Source organism: Saccopteryx bilineata, chromosome 3, assembly GCF_036850765.1.
Source record: "Saccopteryx bilineata isolate mSacBil1 chromosome 3, mSacBil1_pri_phased_curated, whole genome shotgun sequence".
In the NCBI taxonomy this organism is placed as follows: Eukaryota; Metazoa; Chordata; class Mammalia; order Chiroptera; family Emballonuridae; genus Saccopteryx; species Saccopteryx bilineata.
The window spans coordinates 275551173-275576672 of record NC_089492.1 but is presented as its reverse complement, the minus strand read 5'-3'; the positions used below and the strand labels follow the sequence as shown (position 1 = coordinate 275576672).

General features: G+C 47.4%; 1 protein-coding gene across 6 annotated transcripts in view; it reads left to right on the top strand.

Moving 5' to 3' along the window:
* Positions 1 to 25500, top strand: part of NCMAP (non-compact myelin associated protein) — a 45160-nt gene that overhangs the window by 3952 nt on the left and 15708 nt on the right. For 2 of the 6 annotated variants that reach the window (XM_066270086.1, XM_066270082.1), the window contains exon 2: positions 8005 to 8154. The exons of 2 other annotated variants lie outside the window; for them this stretch is intronic. Coding sequence is in view for 2 of the 4 variants with exons in the window: in XM_066270082.1 (XP_066126179.1) it covers positions 8068 to 8154 (87 nt within the window). In the remaining 2 variants the exon portion in view is untranslated. Of the gene's footprint in view, positions 1 to 8004; positions 8155 to 19891; positions 19939 to 25500 lie in introns of those variants that run through there. 2 more of the 6 variants (XM_066270084.1, XM_066270089.1) reach the window with 2 other exon arrangements.

The window sequence follows — 25500 nt, the reverse complement described above, 5'->3', positions numbered from 1 at the left end:
GCACAAGAGGTTCAGAGACAGAAAGAGAACATGGGTATATGACATCCTGAGCTAGGATGAGGTAAGGCCTTGAGGGTTTTAAAAAGTCATTGCAGGATGATAATAAGAGCAGATGTTTAGTAAATAGAAGTTTGTCCTCCCCTATAGATAGATCAAAAGAGGTTATTGCTGATTATCTCTTATATGCAAGGCTCCCAATTCTTCTAGGTAGTTGGGATGAGAGGCAGAAATTTCTCTTAAGCCCACAGCTAAAGTTGCCTTTAGCTAGAAATAATCTATATACCACAGAGGCACATCTTGGGGTGACTCACTCTGTATCCCCAGTCCCCACTCTTTTTGGGTGGAGAGGGGTAATAGGATAGTCAGCCAGAACACAGAGGTAGAGAGGGCATACAAAATCCTGAAATCCTGAACCCCAGTTGCCACATGAGAGTAGACAGAGGAGCTGGAAGTCTAGGTAGGCCAAGTACCTTTCTCATGTCCTCTAAGTGTCCAACCCAAGGTTACAGGGTTAAGGGGAGGAGGGAAGGGCACCAAGAGACAGCAAAGAACTATGGGTGCCTGATGGAGCTGGAAGATGGAAAGGGGCTCCTAGGACCCCTTCCTGGGGATGGGACATTCCTCACCTTGTCCCTGCTGGTCTCCACGCTAGCTGGTCATGAGGTAGCTGAAGGGGGCAGTGTGGGTGCCAAGTGAGCCCACCAACCAGTATGTGATGGGTCAGGCACACAGTGAGCTGGGCTGGAGGGACGCACTGGTCTTTGTGGGGATCTGCTGTAACTGTATCGTATCAACAGCCCTTCAAAACTTCCCTCACTCTATATCACACCACTGTGGACTGCGGCCATTCCTGCCTGAGGCCGGAAGGAAGCTGTGTCCTTGAGGTGGAGCCACTCTGAGCACAGTTAGGGACCTTTAACTTTTCTGACTCCTGACAGGCAACCTTGTGGGGGTTTCATCTCCCAGGTGGGGAAACAAAGGTCCGAGGTGGTGGTGAGAAGTCGGGAGCATCTACAGGTGACAGGAGACACTGTACCCTTCAAAAGAGCCAAGTCTGAAGCTTTGGCTTATAACACTTTTTAGAATTGCTTCTATTTGCCCATGACACACCTGTTCCTGAGACCCTTGGGGGTCCGAGAGGGTAAAGCAGTGTCCACACTGTTCCCCATCCCCTTGCTCCAGGAATGCAGGGTCACAGACTCAGAGCTACGGGGACCCCTCACGGTAATAGAGGGCACCTCCACTTAAAGGTGGGGAAACGGGGGTCCCGAGAGGATGCTCTATGCTCAGTCAGGGAAAGTTAGGGGAGACCCCGAGTCTCCTAATTCCCAGCGCTCGTATCACCACAGTGGGCCATAAAATGCTCTGGGAATTGAGAACGCAGTACTTCCTTTTTTTTCCAATCTGCCAATAAAATGGAAAGAAAAGTTTAAAAAAAAGTAAAATGGATTTTAAGTTGCCCAATAGACCGTTTTAATTTTTTTTTTTTTAAACCTGATGTATGATAAAAATAAAGACCCAAAACAACCTCTATGTTTATTTTTTAAAAGATGTATGTTTAATACTGAAGAAAAAGAATTCAAAATAGGAACCTCTGTAACCTCGGCTGCCGCTCGCCGGCCAGAGGGCCTGTGTGAAGACGCGCTCTGTGCGCTGCGGTCCGAGGGCTCTGAAGGCAGCCGGGAGCAGCAGCGAGTTTATTTCTCCTGGACCGTTTTCAAGCCCCATGAATGCTGCTCCTATCGGTTTCCCCATCTCCATCCATCCGCCTGTTGATGCCGATGGCATCCTGGCCTCTGGCAGGACTCTTTGCTTTGGGGTCTGGCAGAATGGCTCCCTCTTTGTTTTCTCTCAAATGAACTCCTTATCAGACCTATCGACCCTAGGGAGGCAGGAGGAGGCAGGGGAGGAAGGGGACCCCGCAGAGGCGAGAGTGGGCCGGCCGCCTTCTGAGGATTCCTGAGCAGGGCGGGGTGTAGGTAGAGCTGAGGGGGCGGGGCCAGAGTGTGGCTGTGGGAATGGAACCTCTCCTGCGGTTTGAACTCCTGGGGGTGATGGCTGCAGTTTGGTCTAAGGAAGAGGGTGTGCCAATCTCGAAGACAGAGAGGCCTGTTCTTCAGCCAGCTTCCAGACCTGTTCTGAGGGGCCTCCTGCCGGGGTGGGACATTCCTGAGCTGTTGGGGCCCTCTGTGGGGCTACCAGATCCTAGGATACCCGCTGGGGGCCCCAAGGGAGGGGACAGAGTGGTGATAGAAGCACTGCACTTGGATTGGTGCAGACCCTGGAGGGTCAGCAATCCTGCTCCAGGGCAGCCTTGGGCAGAAGTGGCTGTGGTGAGGATGGGGCAAAAAGCAGGGACTTTGCTATGGGGTTTTTCTTCAAGGCACATAGCCTCTCTGAACTTCAGTTTCCTATTTGTTCCAGAGGATACTACCCACAGCAATCACTTTAATAAATATTAGCTTCCACCTGAACAGGCGGTGGCGCAGTGAATAGAGCGTTGGACTGGGATGCAGAGGACCCAGGTTCGAGACCCCGAGGTCGCCAGCTTGAGCAAGGGATTACTCAGTCTACTGTAACCCCGCGGTCAAGGCACATATGAGAAAGCAATCAATGAACAACTAAGGTGCTGCAACAAAAAACTAATGATTAATGCTTCTCATCTCTCTCCATTCCTGTCTTTCTGTCCCTATCTATCCCTCTCTCTGTCTCTGTAAAAATAATAATAATAAATAAATAAATAAATAAATATTAGCTTCCAGGCCCTGTCCAGTTAGTTCAATTGGTTAGAGTCGTCCAGAAACACCAAGATTACAGGTTTGATCCCTGGTCAAGGCACATATCAGAGACCAGTGAACGCACAGCTAAGTGAAGCAACAGATGAATGCTTCCCTCTTTCTCTCTCTCTCTGTCTCTCTCCCTTTCTGTCTCTCTAAAATCAATTGATTAATTACAAAAAATTACATAAATATTAGTTTCCCTTCTCCGTTAGAGAAACTTGTGTCTTGGGACCTGTTGAACCAACTTTTAGGATCAACTGTCTCAGGATTTTTAAATGTCTCTACAGTTCGTTCATCATTCATTCATTCATTCATTCATTTACTGGTCACTCATCCCACAGCTCCAGGGCTAAGGCCTGCCCCAGGTCTGTGCTGGGAACTCAGAGACAGCTCTTTTTGCTGTTGTCTGGCTCTCGCAGCCCCAGCACAGTAGGGCCCTACTTTGCAGCTTCCACCTAGTCCTCCACCTGAGGTTGTCTCTCCAGTCATCTCTGCAATGAAAAGCAGTTATGTAACTGGTGTCCCGTCCCGTCGTCCCCCCCCCCCGCTGTACCTCATCTCCTAACCCTCTTTGGGGTTTCCTAAGGTTTTAGCCTACAGGTCACAGGGAAATAAATGGTTGACTCCTGTTTGCTGAGGGCTTGCCGGTGCCCACACAGTGCTAAATGCTGCTCACGTCTCAGTCCCTTTAACACCCCCAGCATCCCAGGAAGTGAAGAGCATATTTCCTCTTTCAGAGACATAGCAACTTGCTGGTTGTCACAGAGCTAACCAGGAACACATCCTGGCTTCCCTGGGCCCTAGGCCTAGGCAATTTTGCCTTCCTAGTCCCCTTCCTCTGCAAATATACTGCTCACAAAAATTAGGGGATATTTCAAAATGAATATGGAGCGATAAAAAAAAGCATTTGATTTTTTTTTTTATTAAACAAAAACATCAGAAAAGCAAACAAGTAAAAGAAAGTTGTTCAATTATGCAAACAAGATACAAAACCAACTTTTATTTCATTGGTGAAAATGCACAGTACAAGACCCTGGCCAGTTGGCTCAGCGGTAGAGTGTCAGCCTGGCGTGCAGGAGTCCCAGGTTCGATTCCCAGCCAGGGCACAGGAGAGGCGCCCATCTGCTTCTCCACCCCTCCCCCTCTTCTTCCTCTCTGTCTCTCTCTTCCCCTCCTGCAGCCAAGGCTCCATTGGAGCAAAGTTGGCCCAGGCGCTGAGGATGGCTCTATGGCCTCGCCTCAGGCGCTAGAATGGCTCTGGTTGCAACAGAGCGACACCCCAGATGGGCAGAGCATCGCCCCCTGGTGGGCGTGCCGGGTGGATCCCGGTAGGGCGCATGTGGGAGTCTGTCTGACTGCCTCCCCGTTTCCAACTTCGGAAAAATGAAAAAAAAAAAAGAAAGAAAGAAAGAAAATGCACAGTACAAAAGGCTGAAAGTGCTGGAGTATCTGCATGTTCCCTGATCCCCTAGTTTTTGTGAGCAGTGTAGTATTTACAGTGATAATAACGTCTGCATTGGTACATTAAAACATTTGCTTTAACCTAAAAGTTTCTTTTTTCTTCTGATTTTGGAAGAAACGAAACATTTTTATGGGGTCCCTACAACTATTGCAGGCCCTGGACACTTTGCGTCATGTGCCCATTGGAGACCTCGGGCCCAGAGCTAAGGAGAAATGGCTGAGGAGGTCAGAACGTCCACACCCATCCCTGTGGAAGTTCTGACCTCCTCACTGCATTGCCCTTTGCAATTAAAAAAAAAAAAAAAAAAGACAAGCAAAGAACTAGGGGAAAGGGACTAGTGGTATTAATAGTTCTCTCAGGAAAATGGAATTTGATTTGTTTGTCTTCCGTGTCTCCCCACCCCCTTCACTCCAGTCACAGACTTTAAAGGTAACTGGCTTATCTCAAGGACAAAGGGGATTCATTAATCTTTTAAAAGCAGCTCCCGCCTGACCTGTAGTGGCACAGTGGGTAAAAGCATCGACCTGGAACACTGAGGTTGCTGGTTCAAAACCCTGGGCTTCCCTGGTCAAGGCACATATGGGAGTTGATCCTTTCTACTCCTCCCTCCCTTCTCTCTCTGTCTCTCTCTCTCTAAAATGAATAAATAAAATCTAAAAAAAAAAAAAAAAAAAAAAAAAAAAAAAAAAAGCAGCTCCCAGTTCATACCAAATCCCTGATAACAATATCATTGGTAATAATAATAATAATAAACGTTTTCGAGAGCACTCGGTGTGCCAAGCATTGTGTGAATCACTTGACATGTAGTCTCCTGAAAGCCTCGGTAACCCTATCAATGGTCATCTCCCTTTTGCAGATGAAGAAACTGAGGCTTAGAAAGACTGAGTTGGACAAGTGGCAGTGCCAGGATTGGGACCTGAGTCTTTTGAGCATGACTTCCCTGAGGGCAAGGATTGCTTCCTGCTGTTTCCCCTTCACCCAGCACAACACTTTGGTACATGCAAACTTTTTTTTTTATTAAGTGAGAGGCAGGGAGGCAGAGAGACAGACTCCCACCTGCGCCCTGACTGGGATCCACCTGGCAAGCCCATTACCAGGAGATACTCTGTCCATCTGGGGCCACTGATCCATTGCTTGACAACCAAGCTATTTTAGCACCTGAGGCAAAGGCCGTGGAGCCATCCTCAGCACCTGGGGCCAACTTGCTCAAACCATTTGGGCCATGGCTGCAGAAGGGAAAGAGAGAGAGAGAAGAGGGAGGGGAGGGGTGGAGAAGCAGATGTGCCCTGACCAGGAATTTAACCCAGGACTTCCACATGCCAGACCCACACTCTACCGCTGAGCCAACAAGCCAGGGCCCATACAAATTTTGAGCATGGAATGAATGAATATTTGACTGACCTCAGAATCTGAACTCCTAAGCTTCTTCACTGTCCTGCTCTTTAGGGAAGCATACCTAGTTTAGGTGCTGCCCCTGTAGTGCCAGAGTGAGCAGCTACAGCCCCGGGGTGTCTGGGCGCAGCTCAGAGCCCTGATGAAGTGAGGAATTGATCAAGACGCATTCACTTGATTCACACAGGCATTCACTCTTCCACCAAGGTCCTCCGCCCCATCCCACCACAGCCTGCAAGATCCCACTGAAGGAGTCTATCTCCTGCCAATGATCCTTCTCCATGGGATCTCAGAAGGGCAGCCTAACGTCATATCTCAGAGCGCCACCCAGAGGAGGGTGGCAAAAGGTGTCTATGTGGCTCTTTGCCTGGAGGTTCATGTTTTTCCTCTCCTTTTATGCCTTTGGCCCTTCCCCAGGGCGCATTACCACAGTTAGATGGTACACCCAGGGGAACCTGAACTCACCCACCAAAATAATTAGACAGCTGAGAAGTACCACTACTGTAAAGGAAAGGCAGTAAGTCAAGCTACCCATGCCATCTGACGCAGAATTATAGAACCAGATGGACCAAGGTTGCAAAGTAAAGTGTGATAATTATATCAATATATAAGGAGTTAGGGAAGAAATTCATAAAATAATAAAAGAATAAGAAATCATAGGAAAATTGGAAATAAACGTAAATTTATCTTCCAAAAAACAGTCATAGGAGAGAACCAAGTGAAAACATTAGCTATGAAAAAATATAGTACTGAAGATAAAAGACAAGAGATGGCATAAATATCAGGACGAATGCAGTTGAAGAATTAACTAGCAAAGAGACAGATCAGATTGAGAACTGTCCCAAAGGAAGCAGCAAAAGATAAGGAGATAACAAATAAAAAAGCAAAGCCAAGAGGTATGGAGAGTAGAAGCAGGTGTCCCAAAATGAAAGAGAAGTTAAAAAGGAGAAGAAGCCTGACCTGTGGTGGCGCAGTGGATAAAGCATCGACCTGGAATGCTGAGGTCGCTGGTTCAAAACCCTGGGCTTGCCTGGTCAAGGCACATATGGGAGTTGATGCTTCCTGCTCCTCCCCCGCCTCTCTCCCCCCTCTAAAAAAATGAATAAATAAATAAAAATAAATTTTTTTAAAAAAGAGAAAAAATAATTGAAGAAACAATAGAGAGTAAATGTTCTAGAATTAAAGAAAAATTAATGAGTTCAAAGTGAAAGAACTCATGGTGTAGCCAACAGTAGAAATAAGGAATAAATCACACACAGATATTGGGTGAAATTGAGAATATGAAAGACAGAGAGAGAGCAGAGAGAGATAGCCTACCTTACAAAAAGGAACAAGAATCAGATTGGCTTGTCAATAACTTGATGAAGGACGTCAAAAGGTAATGTTACTAAGAATTGAAAGAAAAGGACCCTTTCAATCCAGAATTTTAAAGCCAACCAAATTGTCTTTCAAACATGATGTCACCTGACCGGGCGGTGGCGCAGTGGATAGAGCGTCAGACTGGAATGCGAAGGAGCCGGGTTCGAGACACCGAGGTCGCCAGCTTGAGTGAGGGCTGGTCTGGTTTGAGCAAAAGCTCACCAGCTTGAGTCCAGGGTCACTGGCTCGAGCAAGGGGTTGCTCTGTCTGCTGAAGGCCTGCAGTCAAAGCACATATGAGAAAGCAATCAATGAACAATTAAGGTGTCGCAATGCGCAACGAAAAACTAATGATTGATGCTTCTCATCTCTCCATTCCTGTCTGACTGTCCCTGTCTATCCCTCTCTCTGACTCTCTCTCTCTCTCTGTCTCTGTGGAAACATGATATCATGCCCTGGCTGCATAGCTCAGTTGGTTAGTGCATCATCCCCATATGCCAAGGTTGTGAGTTCAATCCCTGGTCAGGGTACATATAAGAATCAACCAGTGAATGCATAAATAAGTGGAACAATAAATAGATGTCTCTCTCTCTCTCTCTCTCTCTCTCCTTTCCTCTTTAAAATCAATTTTTAAACATTTTTAATGAGTTTGGAAAACAAACAACATGAGGTCATAATAAAAATATTCTCAGGCAAATAAAGCCGCAGAATATACAAAGGCCCACATTGAAAATACTCGTAAGGGAAATAATTAATAAAAAAAACAAAGGAGATCCTGCAAGTGTGAGTGTTCAAGTCAGAGGTCAGTGCAAAAAACAAGCAGAACTCAGCATTTTAGGTAGGAAGGGGTTTGCTTCACCTAGTTCTTTCAAAATATTGGAACTGCTGGAGAATTCCAGAACACCACAGAACTGGCCAGATTGGGGACCTCTGGTGCCTCCCAGAATCAGGAAAGCGATAAAATCACAAGGCTGACAAAACTATTGATTTTTTTTTTTTCTGAACTGTTGAGTTTAAGGACATACAACCTTGACCCTGAGCCAGAGAACTGGAAGCTGATATGCTGTAACTGCCCATGCACTGGAACTCAGCCTGGCTACCAGTGTCACCAGAACACTTGCAACAAAGAGAAGGCCAGCCTTGGGCTCAGACACTTCGCAAGGTAACACTGTCTAGCTAGAATTAACAACACTGGTCTGTGTCATCCAATTTATTTTGTTACCATCTACTGAGGGCAAGTGACATTGGTTTTCCATTTTCAGAAATGATAGAACATTTCTGTTTAGAATACACTTTATAAATGTTTTTTTAAAAGAAAAGTACTTTCTTTTCTTTTAAGTCCAGGGATCTCAATTCCAAGCCATCTTGGTTGGTGCAAATAATTATTAAAAGTGGTCAAAGGTGCCCTGTTGGGATAGCTCAATTAGAACATCATCCGTACATGCAAAGGTTGCTGGTTTGATCCCCAGTCAGGGCACATACAGGAACAGACTGATGTTTCTGTCTGTCTCTCCCTTTCTTTCTTCCTTCTTCTTTCTCTAAAATCAATAAATACATTTAAAGAAAATAAAATAAAAGTGGTCAGAGGTGGCCGTGGCCGGTTTGCTCAGTGGTAGGGTGTCGGCCTGGCGTGCAGAAGTCCTGGGTTCGATTACTGGCCAGGGCACACAGGAGAAGCGCCCATCTGCTTCTCCACCCCTCCCCTTCTCCTTCCTCTCTGTCTCTCTCTTCCCCTCCCGCAGCCAAGGCTCCATTGGAGCAAAGTTTGCCCTGGCGCTGAGGATGGCTCTGTGGCCTCTGCCTCAGGCGCTAGAATGGCTCTGGTTGCAACAGAGCGACATCCCAGATGGGCAGAGCATCGCCCCCTGGTGGGCATGCTGGGTGGATCCTGGTCAGGCGCATGCGGGAGTCTGTCTGACTGCCTCCCCGTTTCCAGCTTCAAAAAAATACAAAAAAAAAAAGTGGTCAGCCTGACCAGGTGGTGGCGCAGTGGATAGAGCATCGGACTGGGATGCAGAGGACCCAGGTTCGAGACCCCGAGGTCACCGGCTTGAGCGTTGGCTCATCTGGTTTGAGCAGGAGCCCACCAGCTTGAACCCAATGTCGCTGGCTCCAGCAAGGGGTTGCTCGGTCTGCTGGAGGCCCACAGTCAAGGCACATATGAGAGAGCAGTCAATGAACAGCTAGGGTGTTGCAATGCGCAATGAAGAGCTAATGATTGATGCTTCTCATCTCTCTCCGTTCCTGTCTATCCCTCTCTCTGACTCACTCTCTATCTCTGTATATATATAAAAAAAAAGTAGTCAGAGGTGGAAGAGGTGACCCGGGGAGTTGGGGACAGTTGGGTCTCATGATAGTGGTTGGTTTATAATGGTGTAGAGCTGAAACGAAGGCCAGAGTGCTGATGATTACCTGTAGCTGGGTGACCAACTGCTCCAAAACCTTGTGGCTTAAAACAACAGTTTGTTACTGTTTTCTCTCATGGCTCTGTAGGTTGGCTGGGCTCAGCTGGGAGGTTCTCACTCGCAGTCTCTCATGTGGTTTCAGTCGGCTCTTCAGTCATATGAAGGCTCACCTGGCCTGGGTGTCTGGGGCAGCTCACTCACGTGGCTGCCTGCGGACACTGACTGTCGGTCAGGAGCACAGCTGGGACCTCTCCACGGGCCTTGAGCCTGTCGCAGCAAAGCAGCTGGGTCCTGAGAGGAAGTTCCAGGAGCAAGCATTCTGTTGCAACACCTTAGTTGTTCATTGATTGCTTTCTCATATGTGCCTTGACCACTGGCCTTCAGCAGACTGAGTAACCCCTTGCTTGAGCCAGCGAAGCTGGTGAGCTTTTTTTTTTTTTGCTCAAGTCAGATGAGCCTTCCGCATCCCAGTCCGACGCTCTACCCACTGCGCCACCGCCTGGTCAGGCAGAGCAGGCATTCTGTAAGGTAGAAAGCAGAAGCTGCCACTGAAGGGCTACCCCCGTGTCCCTTCTAGTGTGACTTCTGCCGTGTTCTGGCGATACTTAGCAGTCACTGGGCCCACCCAGATTCCAGAGAGCGGAGAAAATAGAGTCCACACGTTGACTGGGGGGTGGGGGTTAGTGGCCAGGTCATGCTACAGAAGAGCGTGTGGAATAGGAGATACTGTGCGGCCAGCTTGCTGATGCTGGGAAGCACTATTGAGTTTAGAAGGCCAGAAGTCGCTCATTCCACCTAGAGTCAGGGAGAAAAGGAGACAGGTGCCAGTAGTAAGTCTGAGAAGTTCACGGAAGACCTTGGTTACCCAGGCAAAGAATTAGGGCTTGGTTCTGTAGCCGGTCAGAAGCAACTGATGGCGCTGGAATGATGGAGAGACCTTGCAGTAAGGGGGCTCGGCAGCTCTGTAAGTCTACCTCCTTTTCCAACAAGTGGGTCCCCCAGGAAGAAAGCTGGTGGCTTCTGTCCCCTCACAGCAGCATAGCCCAGCCCCACAATGGAGTAAAAAAACACACTGCCTCCAATCCCCTGAGCATCTGTTGGACAACTGGATGCTGGGTGCCTGGCCAGCCCAGGCACTGTGCAAGTAAGTCCACGATTCATAAACTACTGGACTATTCTGGAAATTCAGTCACTCCATAGCTTCCTGATCTCTTGGATGCCTCATGAGCCAAAAAACCTTTGCTAGGGCTAGTATCCTGGTTATTGACTAGAAAATTACGGTCCAAGTCCAAGCAACGTAAGAGCCCAGCAGATGTGACTTGCCCCTGGAATCGCATGAAGTTGAATAAGGAGCTCTGATGGCCATCACCAGAGCTCAGGGATCCAGAGCCCAGAAAGTTAAGGGGATGTTCAAAGCCAGACCATCCGTGGTCATTTACTTAAGCACGTCCCTGTCAGGCAGCCTTTATGTGTGACCACGTGCATTCATTTACTCATTCAAGCGCCTTCTACATGGCAGACCCCATGCTGAGTTTCCAATGGCCACGGCTAAGGCAGGTTTTGTCCCCCAGAGAGCTCCTAGAATAGAAGACAGATCTACCTACTAATTACAACACTTTAATGCCAACAGTGCTGTAATTGAGGCACCTGTGAGGTGCTGTGAAGAGTCTCAGAACAGACTGACCTACTTGAGATGAGCAGGGGGGCTTTGGGCAGGTCTTGGAGGAATAGAAAACGAGCATTTTTAGCAGCCACTGTGCTAGGGGTTTGGCGTGCTTTGCTCAGTGACTTAAACGCTAACCCTTACCCATGCGTGGTCTATACAGTAAGGCTAAGTCATTGGTACTTATCATTCATAATCATTATCTCATTTGATTGTACAACAAGGAACAAGACACGAATCACAAAGCCCAGTTTGCAGATGAGGAAATGGGCGCAGAGGGGTTTAGTCATGAGCCCAAGCTGACTTCATTCCCTAAGCCTGAACTGGAGCCCAGGTCTAACTCCAAAACCCATACCTTTGTTTCCCTTGTCACTACCAGTTCACAGGGAAAGGAGGACATCTCAGAAGAAGGGACAAACACTGCCGGGGGAAACTCCATAGTTCCAAAGAGCCAAGGTGCCTTGTAAAGGAGGAGGGGGAGCAAGGTGGGCTGGAGGGAGAGGCGCGAAGGGCCTTGAATGCCAGGCCAAGGTGGGAGCGGACTTGGTTCTTTCCACAAAGAGAACTGACCAAGGCTTCCACGACTCCCAGCCCAGACTGGAATGTCTCCTCCCAGGTCACTGTACCATGAAAGCTCGTCCCCTAAGGTCTACGTCCCTGGAGGCAGGGCTGGGCCTGGAACACGGGTCTCCTGACTCCCAGCCAGAGCTCACTCCTCACCCAGCTTCCTCCTCCTCATGGCCTCCCTTTCAGGCTGTGGTGTTTGCCCAGAACCTGGGCAGGGAGCACAGAAATATTTATTTATGTCACTGCCAACCCTGCCTCCTGGAGGCCCCCAAGGGCTACCTCACAGAGAAGTTCAGTTATATAAGCCCAAGTTGACACAGCAGGAAGGAGAAGGAAATAGATTATGATTATTCTTTTTTCTCAGTCTTGAACACATCTTGAAAGTGGATAGCTTGACATTTTCCTCTCTTCTTCTTCTTCCTCCCTCACCTATCGACCTGGGTCTCCAGGAATGCTGCAGATTAGTCACTGATTTTAATTCTGGTAGCCTGGAGGTTTGGGGAGATCTTCCTGGAGGCAGGGAAGGGGAGAGAAATAAAACTTATTAAAGGGCTGTTCTGTGCCAAACACTCTGCAAGGGGCTTTATATTCATTATCTCCTCTTACCTAAACAGCAACTCAATGAAGGAGGTCCTTTTTCTTTTTTCCACCTCCATCTTACAGAAAAGGAATGAAGGCACAGAGAGGTTAAGTAACTTTCCAAAGGGCACCCAGCAGAGCCCTTTGAGTTTTCAAACATCTCATACAGAATCCATAACATAGGGATTCTTTTTTGTTTGTTTGTTTGTTTGTTTTAAAGACTTTATTCCATTTTAGAGAGAAGATAGAGAGGAGAAGGGGGAGGCACAGGAAGCATAACTCCCATTATGCTTGACCAGGCAAGCCCAGGGTTTCGAACTGGCAACCTCGGTGTTCCAGGTTGACACTTTATTCACTGCACCACCACAGGCCACTAGGGATTCTTTTTTTTTTTTTTAATTGATTTTTAGAGAGAGAGAAAGCTATTTCTTGTTCCACTTATTTATGCATTCATTGGTTTATTCTTTAATTTTTTTTTAATTTATGGATTTTTAGAGAGAGGAAGGGAGTGAGAAAGAGAAACATCAATTTGTTTTTCCACTTACTCATGCCTTCATTGGTTGAGTCTTATGTGTACCCTGACTGGGGATTGATCCTGCAACCTTGGCGTATGCGGTTGACACTAACCAACTGAGGTAATGGGCCAAGTTTCATAGGGATTCTTGAGAGAGCAAGGCATGCTAGCTTCTCCCTATGGAGGAAGTTTCCAATTGATCGCAATATGTCCCTCACATCTAATCTCCATTCTGGCCTTCCCTGTCCCATCCCCTCATCAAATCTTACGCTTCCCTCCTGGATGTGCTGACGTCCACCTCCTGCCCCCTCCCCTTCACTCTCACTGTTCCAGCTAGAATGTTGCTCTTCCTTTCTCCACCTTACAAACTCCCAGTAAAAGAATAATAAAAATGCTCATTCATTGAGCTGAGGCTGTGAAGTGGAGTGGTTAAAAGTATGAACTCTGGCCCTGGCCGGTTGGCTCAGCAGTAGAGCGTCGGCCTGGCATGCGGGGGACCCGGGTTCAATTCCCGGCCAGGGCACATAGAAGAAGCGCCCATTTGCTTCTCCACCTCCACCCCCTCCTTCCTCTCTGTCTCTCTCTTCCCCTCCCACAGCCAAGGCTCCATTGGAGCAAAGATGGCCCGGGCACTGGGGATGGCTCCTTGGCCTCTGCCCCAGGCGCTAGAGTGGCTCTGGTCGCGGCAGAGCGATGCCCCAGAGGGGCAGAGCATCGCCTCCTGGTGGGCAGAGCTTCGCCCCTGGTGGGCGTGCCGGGTGGATCCCGGTCGGGCGCATGCGGGAGTCTGTCTGACTGTCTCTCCCCGTTTCCAGCTTCAGAAAACTACAAAAAAAAAAAAAAAAAAAGTATGAACTCTGGAGTGTCCTGCCTAGGTTCCACCCAGTCTACCTCTTCTGCTGGCTGTGTTACCTTAGGCAAGTGACTTAACCTCTCTGGACTTCAGTTTCTTCCCCTGTAAAAATAAGATAGTGAGACTCTCCTCATGGGGTTGTTATGGGATAAAAATAAGTTAGAAAAAAATGAAATAAAAACTATACAAATAAAAAACTTCTTTGTGAAGTTTTTAGAAATGTGCTTGGCACATAGTGCTTATTAAATGTTTATTCTTTTTTTGTGTGTGGCAGAGACAGGGAAAGTCAGAGAGAGGGACAGACAGACAGGAAGGGAGAGAGATGAGAAACATCAATTCTTCATTGTGGCTCCTTAGTTGTTTATTGATTGCTTTCTCATATGTGCCTTGACCGTGGGGCTATGGCAGAGCAAGTCACCCCTTGCTCAAGCCAGCAATCTTGGGCTCAAGCTGCTGAGCCTTGCTCAAACCAGATGAGCCCGTGTTCAAGCTGGCAAACTCAGGGTCTCAAACCTGGGTCCTCCACATCCCAGTTCAATGCTCTATTCACTGCGCCACTGCCTGGTCAGGCTAAATGTTTATTCTTATTGTCATGCCCTCAGAGTATGCAGCAGACATTAAGTCAGATCCCCTGGGTTCACAACCCACTTCAGTTGGTGACCTTGGGCAACTTACTTAACCTCTCTGGGCCTCAGCTTCCTTATATAAATATTTTAAACTGTAATATGCTTTACACTCAGGGTGGATGAGACCATCAAGAAACATAGTCCTGAATAGAGGGCTTGGTACATAGAACCAAGTAAATATGGCATGCTAATAGATTACTGGGGTTCAGTCCCAGGTCACTCTGACCCCACAGCCCAAGAGTTTAATGCCCACTCAAGGCATCCTGACCTCTTCCCAGCCCCCTGCTCAGCACCCTCTCCAGCTCTGAGCTCCGTGGCATGCACAGCCTGTCTTGTGTCTACGTGTCACATCTTCATCACTGTGGCAGCCACAGGTGGTGGGAAGGCACAAGCCAGAAGACTTGTGCTTGATGCTTGACCGCTGCTGCAGTTCAGCCAGCAATTATTGAACAATCACTACTCGTTCACTTAGCCAGTCATTTATTTTTCAACAACTATGCATTCATGCTTACAATGTGCCAAGCAGTGTTCCAGGCACTGGGGATTCAGAAGGTGAGTAGCCTGACCAGGTGGTGGCACAGTGGATAGAGCGTCGGACTGGGATGTGAGGACCCAGGTTCGAGACCCCGAGGTCGCCAGCTTGAGCACACGCTCATCTATTTTGAACAAGGCTTACCAGCTTGAGCCCAAGGTCGCTGGATCAAGCAAGGGATCAGTCAGTCTGCTGTAGCCCCCCAGTCAAGACACATATGAGAAAGCAATCAATGAACAACTAAGGAGCCGCAACAAAGAATTGATGTTTCTCATCTCTCTCCCTTCCTATCTGTCTGTCCTTATCTGTCCCTCTCTCTGACTCTGTCTCTGTCACACACACAGAAAAAAAGTGAGTAAAAAGTGGCACAGCCCCTGCACTCATGGAGCTCAGAGTCTGGTGTGGGATACAACCATTCATCAGACAGAAGATACTAAGTACGGTCAGTGGTAAGAGAGGGACACAACACTGTCAGAGTGCTTAGCATAGACGTTCAAATTAATACTGGGGTTAAAGTATCATAAGTATCAGTAGGTGAGGAAGGAGTGCACTGGCATATGCAAAGGCCCTGTGGCAGGGGTAGGAGGGACTGACAGGGCTGAGCTCAGACAGGGTTTGAGACTGAGCTCAGACAGGGTCTACAGAATCTAAAACCTGTGGGGACTTTCTGACCATAATAAGTTCTAGTTTGAGGCAGACTTGAGGCCAAAATATTTTAATTTCTTTTAAAATCAAGGTGGGGGGGTTACAACTTATAGGGTGGGAGAAAATGCTTCAATTTTTTTCTCACATAAGAAAAAATAAAATGTGTAGAGACCACATAAATTTATTATAGTGGGAGGGGCCCACAAAAGTCATGATATGCCAATTCTTTATTCATTCAAATATATTTATTGGGCAAGGTACTTCCCATCAGTTCTTTTTTTTTTTTTTTTTTTTGTATTTTTCTGAAGCTGGAAATGGGGAGGCAGTCAGACAGACTCCTGCATGCGCCCGACCAGAATCCACCTGGCACACCCACCAGTGGGCAATGCTCTGCCCATCTGGGGCATCGCTCTGTTGCATCCAGAGCCACTCTAGCGCCTGAGGCAGAGGCCATGGAGCCATCCTCAGCGCCCGGGCCATCTTTGCTCCAGTGGAGCCTTGGCTGCGGGAGGGGGAGAGAGAGACAGAGAGGAAGGAGAGGGGGAGGGGTGGAGAAGTAGATGGGCGCTTCTCCTGTGTGCCCTGGCCGGGAATCGAACCCAGGACTTCTGCACGCCAGGCCGACGCTCTACCACTGAGCCAACCGGCCAAGGCCCCATCAGTTCTTATTTGATCCTTGCACTCTTGTTTAGCTACCCACATACCTCTTTTTTTCTCAGATGAGGAAAATGAGGCTCATGGGAACTAAACCCACAATAGTGAGTTTAGAGGTAACAGGTGTGGGATTTGAACCCAGTTTTATATAATTCCAAATCCTTTTCTTCACTACACCACACTGTTTGTAAATTCATCATTTTATTTTAGTCCGCACAGCACAAGAGTGGGACAGTCACTCCCATTTGAAAGCCAAGGAAGAAAGTACCTAGCTCACAGTCCCTTGGCTAATCAAGGAGGGAGTTGGGAACTAGCCCCCTCCTCCTGAACCCTCTCTACTGTCCCACAGCTCCGTCCAAAGCCTTTCCTGTCCCCTTCCCCCACTGTCTCCAGCCTCCCCCTCACCGTGGCCACCCTCGCCACTGCCACCCTACTCCTGTCCGGTTTCCCAGCCCATCGAGGGGTCCGTGCAACATCCACATCCCACTTCCGAACAAAGCTGGTGCCGGTCCTGCCGCTGGAGAGGGAGGGGAGAAAAGAGAGGCGAGAGGCGGCTGGCCAGAGTGAGTATGCAGATTTAAATGAAACCTTGGGTCCCCCAGACAAATGCCCCTCTGTATCTCGGGGCCTGTTGTGACAGGCCGAGAGCCAGCTCTCACCGCGGAGGCTTGAGCTGCTGGGATAGTTTCCCCACCTCCTGTCCTCTCTGCAGCCCAGTGCTTGCCAGACCCGAGCTTGGGCAGGAAAGGGGAAGGGTGTTCCTTCAGGAGTGGAGGGTGTAGGAGGCAGGCAAGCCTTGGGGAGGGTGAGGGGCCACGTCCTGAACCAAGCCAAGAAGCTGGGAAAGTCATAAGATGGAAGAAGCCTGAGAGGGAGGTCACTGGGCCCCAGCTGTGCATTGTGCAGGAGAGCAAACTGAAGTCCAGACAGAAGAAGTGACTTGCCCAAGGTCACACAGCAAGTAAGTAGCAGAGGTAAGACTTGAACCAAGGACTCCTAACTACCAGCCCAAGTTCTTGCTCCCTACATCAGGCCTCTCTGTTGGGATTTGGGTGGTGGCCCTGTTGTATAGGTAAGGACAGTAGCCTCGTAGGCCAGAACTTTGAGACTCAAGGAGAGAATGTCGTGCGTTAAGATTACAGAGTGGTATGTTTCTTAGAATTTCATATTTAAATGCAGACAATCCAGACCGAGTTTACATCCTTCGCTCTTTAATTGCAAACCCTTTGAGGCTAGCCAAGCCCTTGGAAAACGCAGATAGAAAGGCAAAGCGTCAAAAAAGCAAGACCACTGAGGGGTCGTCAGCATTAGGGACAAAGTCAAGTTATTGTTTGTAAGAAGATACTGGCCTTGAGTCTTAAAAATAATAGTAACAATCTACTCAAGAGCCCTGGGGGTCAAGGCACTCACTTATGTTTGGTTTTTTTCTGCCCTGTACTCCCACCCCAATTTGTTCTCCCCAGAAGTTTACAGTGGGCTCACCATGGTGTACAAAACTCAGTTACACCCACGTGTTCTTGCTTTAGTAGTGGCAGTTAGATATAACTCAGGAAATTAGAGGTAACTCAGTCTATTCCTTTTAGAAACTTAGTGCAGTGACATCAGCAGGGTGACTGGAAGCACAGCAAAGGCAGGTAGCACAGGGCCCAGTGGCGTCTCCCTCACCAGCTGGGCTTTCCCTTCAGGTTTGTTTGCTTCTTGCTGTTGTTACTGATCTTGTTTTGAGTGAAACAGAAAGGTGTTCTCCAAACCTCACTAAATGAACCTTTCTCCCTCTGGGTGGCCTAACTGGCCCTCAGTTTCTCCATTTGTAAGGAAGGGGCATTGGGCTTAGCAGTTTTCAGAAAGGGTTCCGCAGAATCCTATGATCTCAAGGGGTTGCCTCCTAGGGCCAGGACGGAGTGGGGACGGGGAGTGGTGAAAGAGAAATTGTGTGTGTGGGGGGGGTCGTTTGGTTCCTTAAACCTTTTTTTTTTTAATTTTTTAAATTGACTTTTTAAAGGGACAGAAAAGGAGAGAGAGAGAGAGATTGATTTGTTGATCTACACATTTATGCATTCATTGGTTGATTCTTGTATGTTCCCTTACTGGGAATCAAACCCACAACCTTGACGTATTGGGATGACACTCTGATCAACTGAGCTACTTTGCCAGGGCTCCTCAAGCCTTTTGAAAGAGCTTCGTTTTCTATCATAAATTCATCCCCCCAAACACTCCAACAGAAAAGTAGATCTTTCAGTCTGGACAAAACCAGAAAATCTACTAGTTTCATTTTTCTTCTGGCTGGCTGAGCCCCCTGCACCTCCCCCACCCAGTAGGATTGGGCACCCCCAGGTCCCTAGATCCCGTGCCCCTCTCATGCTGGCTTTACTCTCCACTTTAGTGGGGCCTCTCCTCTAGGAGTTTCGCGGGCAAAGGGGCATGGGCTGGAGTGAATTTTTTTTAATCCTTGCGTGCCCCAAAATATCGTTGTTATGCCCTTTCACTCAATATTTAGCCTGGCTTGCTGTGCAAGTCTAGGCTGGAAATTATTTTCCCTCTGAATTTTGGAGGGTTGTCTCAGTCTCAAGTGCTGCTGCTGTCAAATCCTGTGCCACTCTGAGTTCATCTTGTTAGGCCTTTGCATTTGACCTTCAAATATATATATGGATGTGTGTGGAGTATTCTCTTTATGCCGTGTGTTCTGAAAGGTCATGACGATGAGCCCTATTGGGGATTTTTTTTATTAATCATTCTGGAGGCTCAGAGGGCCCTGTCATTCTGAAAACTCATATCCTTTTTTTCTGGGGAATTTTCAGGTATTATTTTTTTGTTTGAAAATTTCCTCCCCTCAATTTTTTTCTTCTTAATCGCTTCTGGAATTCTTATTAGGGTGTTGGACCTTCTGGAGTAATCTGTTTTCACCTACTTTCTCTTTCTATATCTTTTTTATTCAAGTTTATGAGACATTTTCTCAACTATCTTCCAACCCATCTTTTGAATTTTTTATTTCTTTTGTCAATTTTTATTTTCTAGCACCCTTTCTTGTTCTCAGAGTGTTCTTATAGCATCCTGTACTTATTTTATAGATGCAGTATCTTATTTCCCTGAGGATGTGGATGTTTTCTTCTGTTCTTTGTGTTATCTGTTTGCTTTTAATGTTTTTATCTATTCATTTGTTTTGTTTGCTAGCTTTTTATCCTTTCTGAGGCGTGTGTGTGTGTGTGTGTGTGTGTGTGTGAGAGAGAGAGAGAGAGAGAGAGAGAGGAGAGAGAGAGAGAGAGTGCGAGCGATCGAGCGAGGGGACAGATAGGAACAGAGAGACAGGAGGGGAGAGAGATGAGAAGCATCAGTTCTTCTTTGCAGCTCCTCAGTTGTTCATTGATTGCTTTCTCATATGTGCCTTGACCAGGGGGCTACAGCAGAGCGAGTGACCCCTTGCTCAAGCCAGCAACCTTTGGGCTCAAGCCAGCGACCATGTGGTCATGTCTTTGACCTCACACTCTAGCCTGATGAGCCCGCGCTCAAGCTGCGGACTTCGAGTTTCGAACCTGGGTCCTCTGCATCCTCTATGTCCCAATCTGATGCTCTGTTCACTGCGCCACCACCTGGTCAGGCTCCTGTTTGAGGCTTTTATCCACAAAGGTCTGTTGACCCCCTTAGCTATCTATTCCTATTTAAGAGTAAGAGTGTGTTGCGGGGAGGAGCTCACTGAAATAAAAAGTTCGGGAGAAGCTCTGGTGTGGGAGGGTAGGAGGGTCTACTAGCGACCTCCCCATTGGCTGGTTGTCAGGAACCTGATTATTTCATTGCAGGGTCCTCCAATGTCAATCAGTATCTATACTTCTGTTCTCTTTGACTGGTCAGCCTCCCCAGAACCTCATTTCTAATCTGCCTGGCTCTTGAATAAAGTTCGGCAGGTCAGGAGGGTAAGAGGATGGGGTGAGCCCCACAATACAGGGTTTTTTTCCTTCAACCAGAGATGAACCATCACCTGGGGATCTTGCCAAAAGGCAGGTTCTTATCCAGCAGGTCTGAATGGAGCCCAAGTTCTGCAACCCTACCAAGGTCCTCGGAGTTGCCCTTGCTGCTGATCCAAGGACCACACTTCCTGTGGCCAGGAGCAAGGGCAGCGCTGTCCAATAGAACGCTGTGCCCTGGTGGACACGTCTACACCTGCGCTGACCGAGGCAGGAGCCACAGGCCACGGTGCAGATTAGGTAGCAGTTGAATCATGACTAGTGTGACTGGGACACTGAGCTTTTAATTTAATTTTAATTAATATTCATTTAAATGTAAATAGCCACATTTGGCTGTCATCTTGGGCTGTGCAAGTAGGTCTACCTCCTGATTTACTCTCTACAGAGGATGAACATGCCATATTCTACGGGGCAAAGGAAGCCTGTGTCAGGGAGTACCAATGGAGGCAACAGAGCTGAGCTGTGAATTCCTCTTTTCAGGCCCCCATGGGACCCTGACTTTTGGTGGCATCTGCTGCCACCCGTCCCTGAGTCTTCCTGGGGTTTCATCAGTGCGATCAGCTTTTATTGGTTTCCCCGGGCAGCAGGCTTGGGCCTTGGCCTTTTCTGGGCTACGAAGTCACACTCGGCCATCAGCCCTTCCAGCCTTCAAACCTGGTTTCGCCTCTCCGATTGGGTTGTCTTCCTTTCCTCCGCCTTGTGGGTTTACATGCCTTGATTCCTTTGCTATCATGTGTGAGGGGTTTCCAGAGAAAGAGATAAATATTTGTGTTCCATCTGCTATGTTTAATCAGAAGTCCCTCCTGCATTTTTTTAAAAATGCGAAAGATAGCCTGACCTGTGGTGGCGCAGTGGATAAAGCCTCGACCTGGAAATGCTGAGGTCGCCGGTTTGAAACCCTAGGCTTGCTTGGTCAAGGCACATATGGGAGTTGATGCTTCCAGCTCCTCTCCCCTTCTCTCTCTCTCTCTCCTTTCTCTCTCCTCTCTAAAAATGAATAAATAAAATAAAATAAAAAATGCGAAAGATAGATTTAACTCCGAATTTAACAGCGGGTGCACCAGGTTCACGCCCTGGTCCCCGATTTCTGGAGGACCCCTGGAAAACCCAAACTTGACACTTTTTCCTAATGACATCAAGTTTGGTTTCATATATGCAATTTTAACATTAATAGTACATAATGTTTTTTATTTATTTAAAAATATGGTTAACATGTATTTTTATTTTCCCTGTCTTTCTCTTTTTTTTTAAGGGGCCCAATATATTCTTCTGCGGCCTCAACCGACCTTAATGTGCTTCTGGATAGATCCTAAACTTTATTTCTCCCTGGATGAGGCAGATTATGTTTATCCTTTTTACCTGTCATTTTTCCTATTGGCCGGAAGACTCACTCCTGTCAGTGCAGAGCCGGAGGGCTGCGGGAAGAGGTCAAAGGCTCTGGCTGTGCGGGGCGGGGAGAACCTGGCTAACCCGTGCAGTGTGGTTTCTCCATTCTGTAAAGGGATTAGTGGACTCATGGAGGGGCCATGCAGCGAGGGGCATCTTTGCACACCAGAATGGGGCAGGGAGTAGATTTATAAGATTAAGATTAAAGATCTTCTAAACACTTGGTGGTACCAGAAGAAACTGGGTCCAATCACTCAGTAGTTGCTAGCCAAACGACAACTCTGAGATTTTATGAGAAGAAACATATTGAGAGCTGCCAGGTGAGGACACACGTGAGGGTGGGGGCGGGGGGCGGGTCACTTCCCGAAGCTGCTGTCCCTGAACCAATGATCAGATTTGTCTTCATTCAATGAAATCATACATAAATATCAAGGTGAGCTATGTCAGCGCATGCATACGCAGAGATATTAATGCGCACGCGCAGTCAGAAAACATGCTTATACATACATTGCGTGTTCAAAATTGGTGGAAAATCTCTACCCTGGAAGGAGATTTTAGTATTATAATGAGATGATCATGAGACTAGTTCATGAAAAGGTCGGTATAGAGTTTTCCAAGCCGCTTCAGCCAGCCTCTGGTAGTTTGAGCCAGATGGGTCCCCTGGTCCTGCAGAGCTTCCTGGGCTTATCTCTGGGAGAAAAAAAAAAGTTTTGGCAATTGTCAGTGTCGGGGGTGGCATAGGGGCTTGGCTGAAATAGGTAGGAGAGCGTTAGACTGGAGGGATGGCATCGGTATGGTAGAAAGTTTAACTGAATCTCAGCTTTTCTGTTAAATTCTTAGCAAACTATGGGATATGGTTACACAAACCTTAATAACATCTACACAAACCTTAATAACATCCAGGGTGATCTAAGTGGGTTTGCATGTTAATCTAAGCAAAGTTATAAATTCTCATAGAAGTTAGTCTATGCTAGTCTCTGAGCCTCTGTTCCCTTGTCTGGAAAATAGAGATAATATACGTGAGAAAATCTATACAAAGTACTTAGCATGGTAACTGGTGCATAGTAAGTACTCGATGAATGGTAGCTGTTGTGTTTGTGGTTGTCATCATCATCGTCGTCATTATTGGTTCTCTAGCCACAGATGCATGTAGAGAGTGGACATTTTGCTTCTTGCCAAGACTTTCTTGGGTAGAAAGGATAGGAAACTGTCAAGAGATAGGCTTATAGCCCTGGCTGGTTGGCACAGCAGTAGAGCGTCGGCCCAGCGTGTGGAAGTCCGGGATTCGATTCTGGCCAGGGCACACAGGAGAAGCGCCCATCTGTTTCTTCACTCTTACTCCCTCTCCTTTCTCACTACCTCTCTCTTCCCCTCCCGCAGCCAAGGCTCCATTGGAGCAAAGTTGTCCTGGGTGCTGCGAATGACTCCGGTTGCAATGAAGCAACCGCCCAGATGGGCAGAGCATCGCCCCCTAGTGGGCATTTCAGGTGGATTCCGGTCGGGGGCATACGGGAGTCTGTCTCTCTGCCTTCCCACTTCTCACTTCAGAAAATTTAAAAAGAGAGAGAGAGAAAGAGAGAGAGAGGCTTATAGCTCTATTCCAGCCATTCCCAACCAGAGGCAATTTGCCTTCCAGAAGACGCGAGAAATGCCTGCAGACATTTTTATCACAACTGGAGGGTGCTACTAGTGGGTAGATGCCAGGGATGCTGCTAAGCCTCCTGCAATGCATAGGTCAGACCCGAAAACAGAGAATGATCTGGCCCCGTGTCAACAGTGCCATGCAAGAGGAACCCCTCCATCTATAGGTTTGCTGAACCTCTTGGGCTCTAAATATTAAACAGGTGGAAAGAATACCGAGCAGAGTCCTGGCTTCTCCCCTCACTTTACTATAAAACTTTGAGCAAGTCACTCAACCTCTCTGAGCCTCTGTTCCCTATCAGCAGAGTAGAGATAAAAAGACCCACCTCGTTGTATTGATTAAATGAGAAAACATGTGGGAGCTAGTGCCTAGCATTTAGTGCCTTCCCCTTCCTGACTAGACTGTCAAGATGGAATCATTATTTTCTGACAGATTCACTGAGGAGCATAAATTATTTAACCTTGTGCCTTTTCTTTTTTTACTTTGGGGACAGTGGGACACCTGGAGATTTATGTGAAGTTCGGGTGGAGTGTGAGGACCCTTGCGAGCTAGGCCTTTGGCTTGTGGCCAAAGACCAGGGGCAAATGGAAGCCACAGGTCACATTCCAGCTCTTGGTCAGACTCAACCACAGCGCCCACAGGTCTTGTCCTCCCCCTGACTCCTGGCACTGCATGTGCCACCCTTTTGGCACTAGGCAAAAATCTGCCTTGTAACCACTTTCATCTAGGACTTCTATTTAACACCTTAGTATATGGAACTTAGATTTGCACGTCTTTAGGTTGGGAGTTTCTTGAGGCTCCTTTCTTTACAATGTGGGCCACAAAAATCAGAAACAAAGGATGTTCAAGCCAGAATTTGACAGGATCGGGAATAAGACTTCACAGATGTGGTGAGCCTAAAACCTAGATTTCTAGCTCTGCAGGCCACTGCTTTTTCCATAGGACTTCAATATGATATTGATCAGACATCTCGCAGTAACCTGTGCTCAGTTAGAATATGACCTGTGCTGGGTTAGACAATAATCAAATAATTATTGATTGGAGGGAATATTCTTAAAGGGAACAATTTCACTTCTCATCCTCTTTGGGCTCTAGGGACATGATCCCCATGACCCTTCTTTGAGTCCTCTCAGTGCTGTTCCATGGTAGGCATTGGTTGAATGAATGACAGAGCAAATGGACAGAAGAACAGGTGCCAGGTAAACTGTGCACCCTGGGTGGGTGCATGGGTGAATGGCAGGATAAAAGAATGGATGGATAACTGAAACTGAAACCAGAAATGTGCTTTCTAATTTCTGGGAACCAACCACTAGGAATGTGTATTCGGTATGTAATTAATTGTGGATCGCCCCAAGTTCAGGGGAGCATTAAATTAATTTAGGTCGCATCTTTTGCAACTGTGACACACAGTGAGACAGAGGCACACACAGAAAGAGCATTTGGAATGGGAGAGATGATATGGAACTCAGCAGGAACAGAGAGTATAGGAGGTGGCCATTTAGGATTCAGGCAGACTTGGGTTACTATATACCCAAGAGAGGGTTTGGAGGTTTGTCCCATATGCATGGCCCCTATATGGACAGTTCCTCAGTTTGTCCAGTCTCAGCTGCCGTACGGGAAGCATTCCTGCCTTCCAGCATGAACTGTACACACAAACTTCCCTCTTCTAACACCCTCGAGTCGGTATCTACAAAAAAAGATGAAGTTTTAGAAGACACTGGTTCTTAAGTTAAGCTATGAATGGCTATTGTGTGCAATAGAACCACAGATTGGAAAGGCTCTTAGAGATCATCTTCAAATGGACCCATTTTACAAATGGAAAACCAAGGTCCAGAGAGGGGAGAGAACTTTCCAAAGTCACATGCAGAGGGAGTGGGAATGGCAACCCTGGTCTCCTGGTTCTCATCTCAAGGATTTGTTCTTCCCCTGCCCACTTAGTGTCCCCAAGCTCTCTCTACCAGTCACATTAGGATTTTTGTCTTTCTGGGAGAGGTTTGACTATTTCCTCTGTCTCTGACCTCAGTGGAGATGAAGGAGAAAGTTGGACCCTCAGGAAGTTCTGGTGAATCCCTCCTCAGTTCCTTCCTTGGGACACCACGCTTCTCTCCTGAGGGCCCAAATCAACCAAGTCAAGGCTACCAGGAATCAATGCACTGAAGTTCGGAAAGACATTTGCACAAGAGCCTAATGGAGACCTAGCTACTGAACACCATCTCATCGCAATATCATCACTATTCATAATGCAGTTGCTATTGCCTTTTATTTATTTTATTTATTTTCTGCATTTTGCAGTTTAGAAAGCCTCTCACTTACCAATCTTAGGGCTTTGATCAACCATAAACAAGCATAAGAAAGTCTGGAAAAGTTTTGGGGGGCACACCCACAGGGTGTGTATGAGCCATGTGCTGTAGCCGCCTGTAAGGATAATGAGCTATTTGATCCAGTGTAATGTCAACAGGTTTTGTGCACAGCCGCTGTGCTAA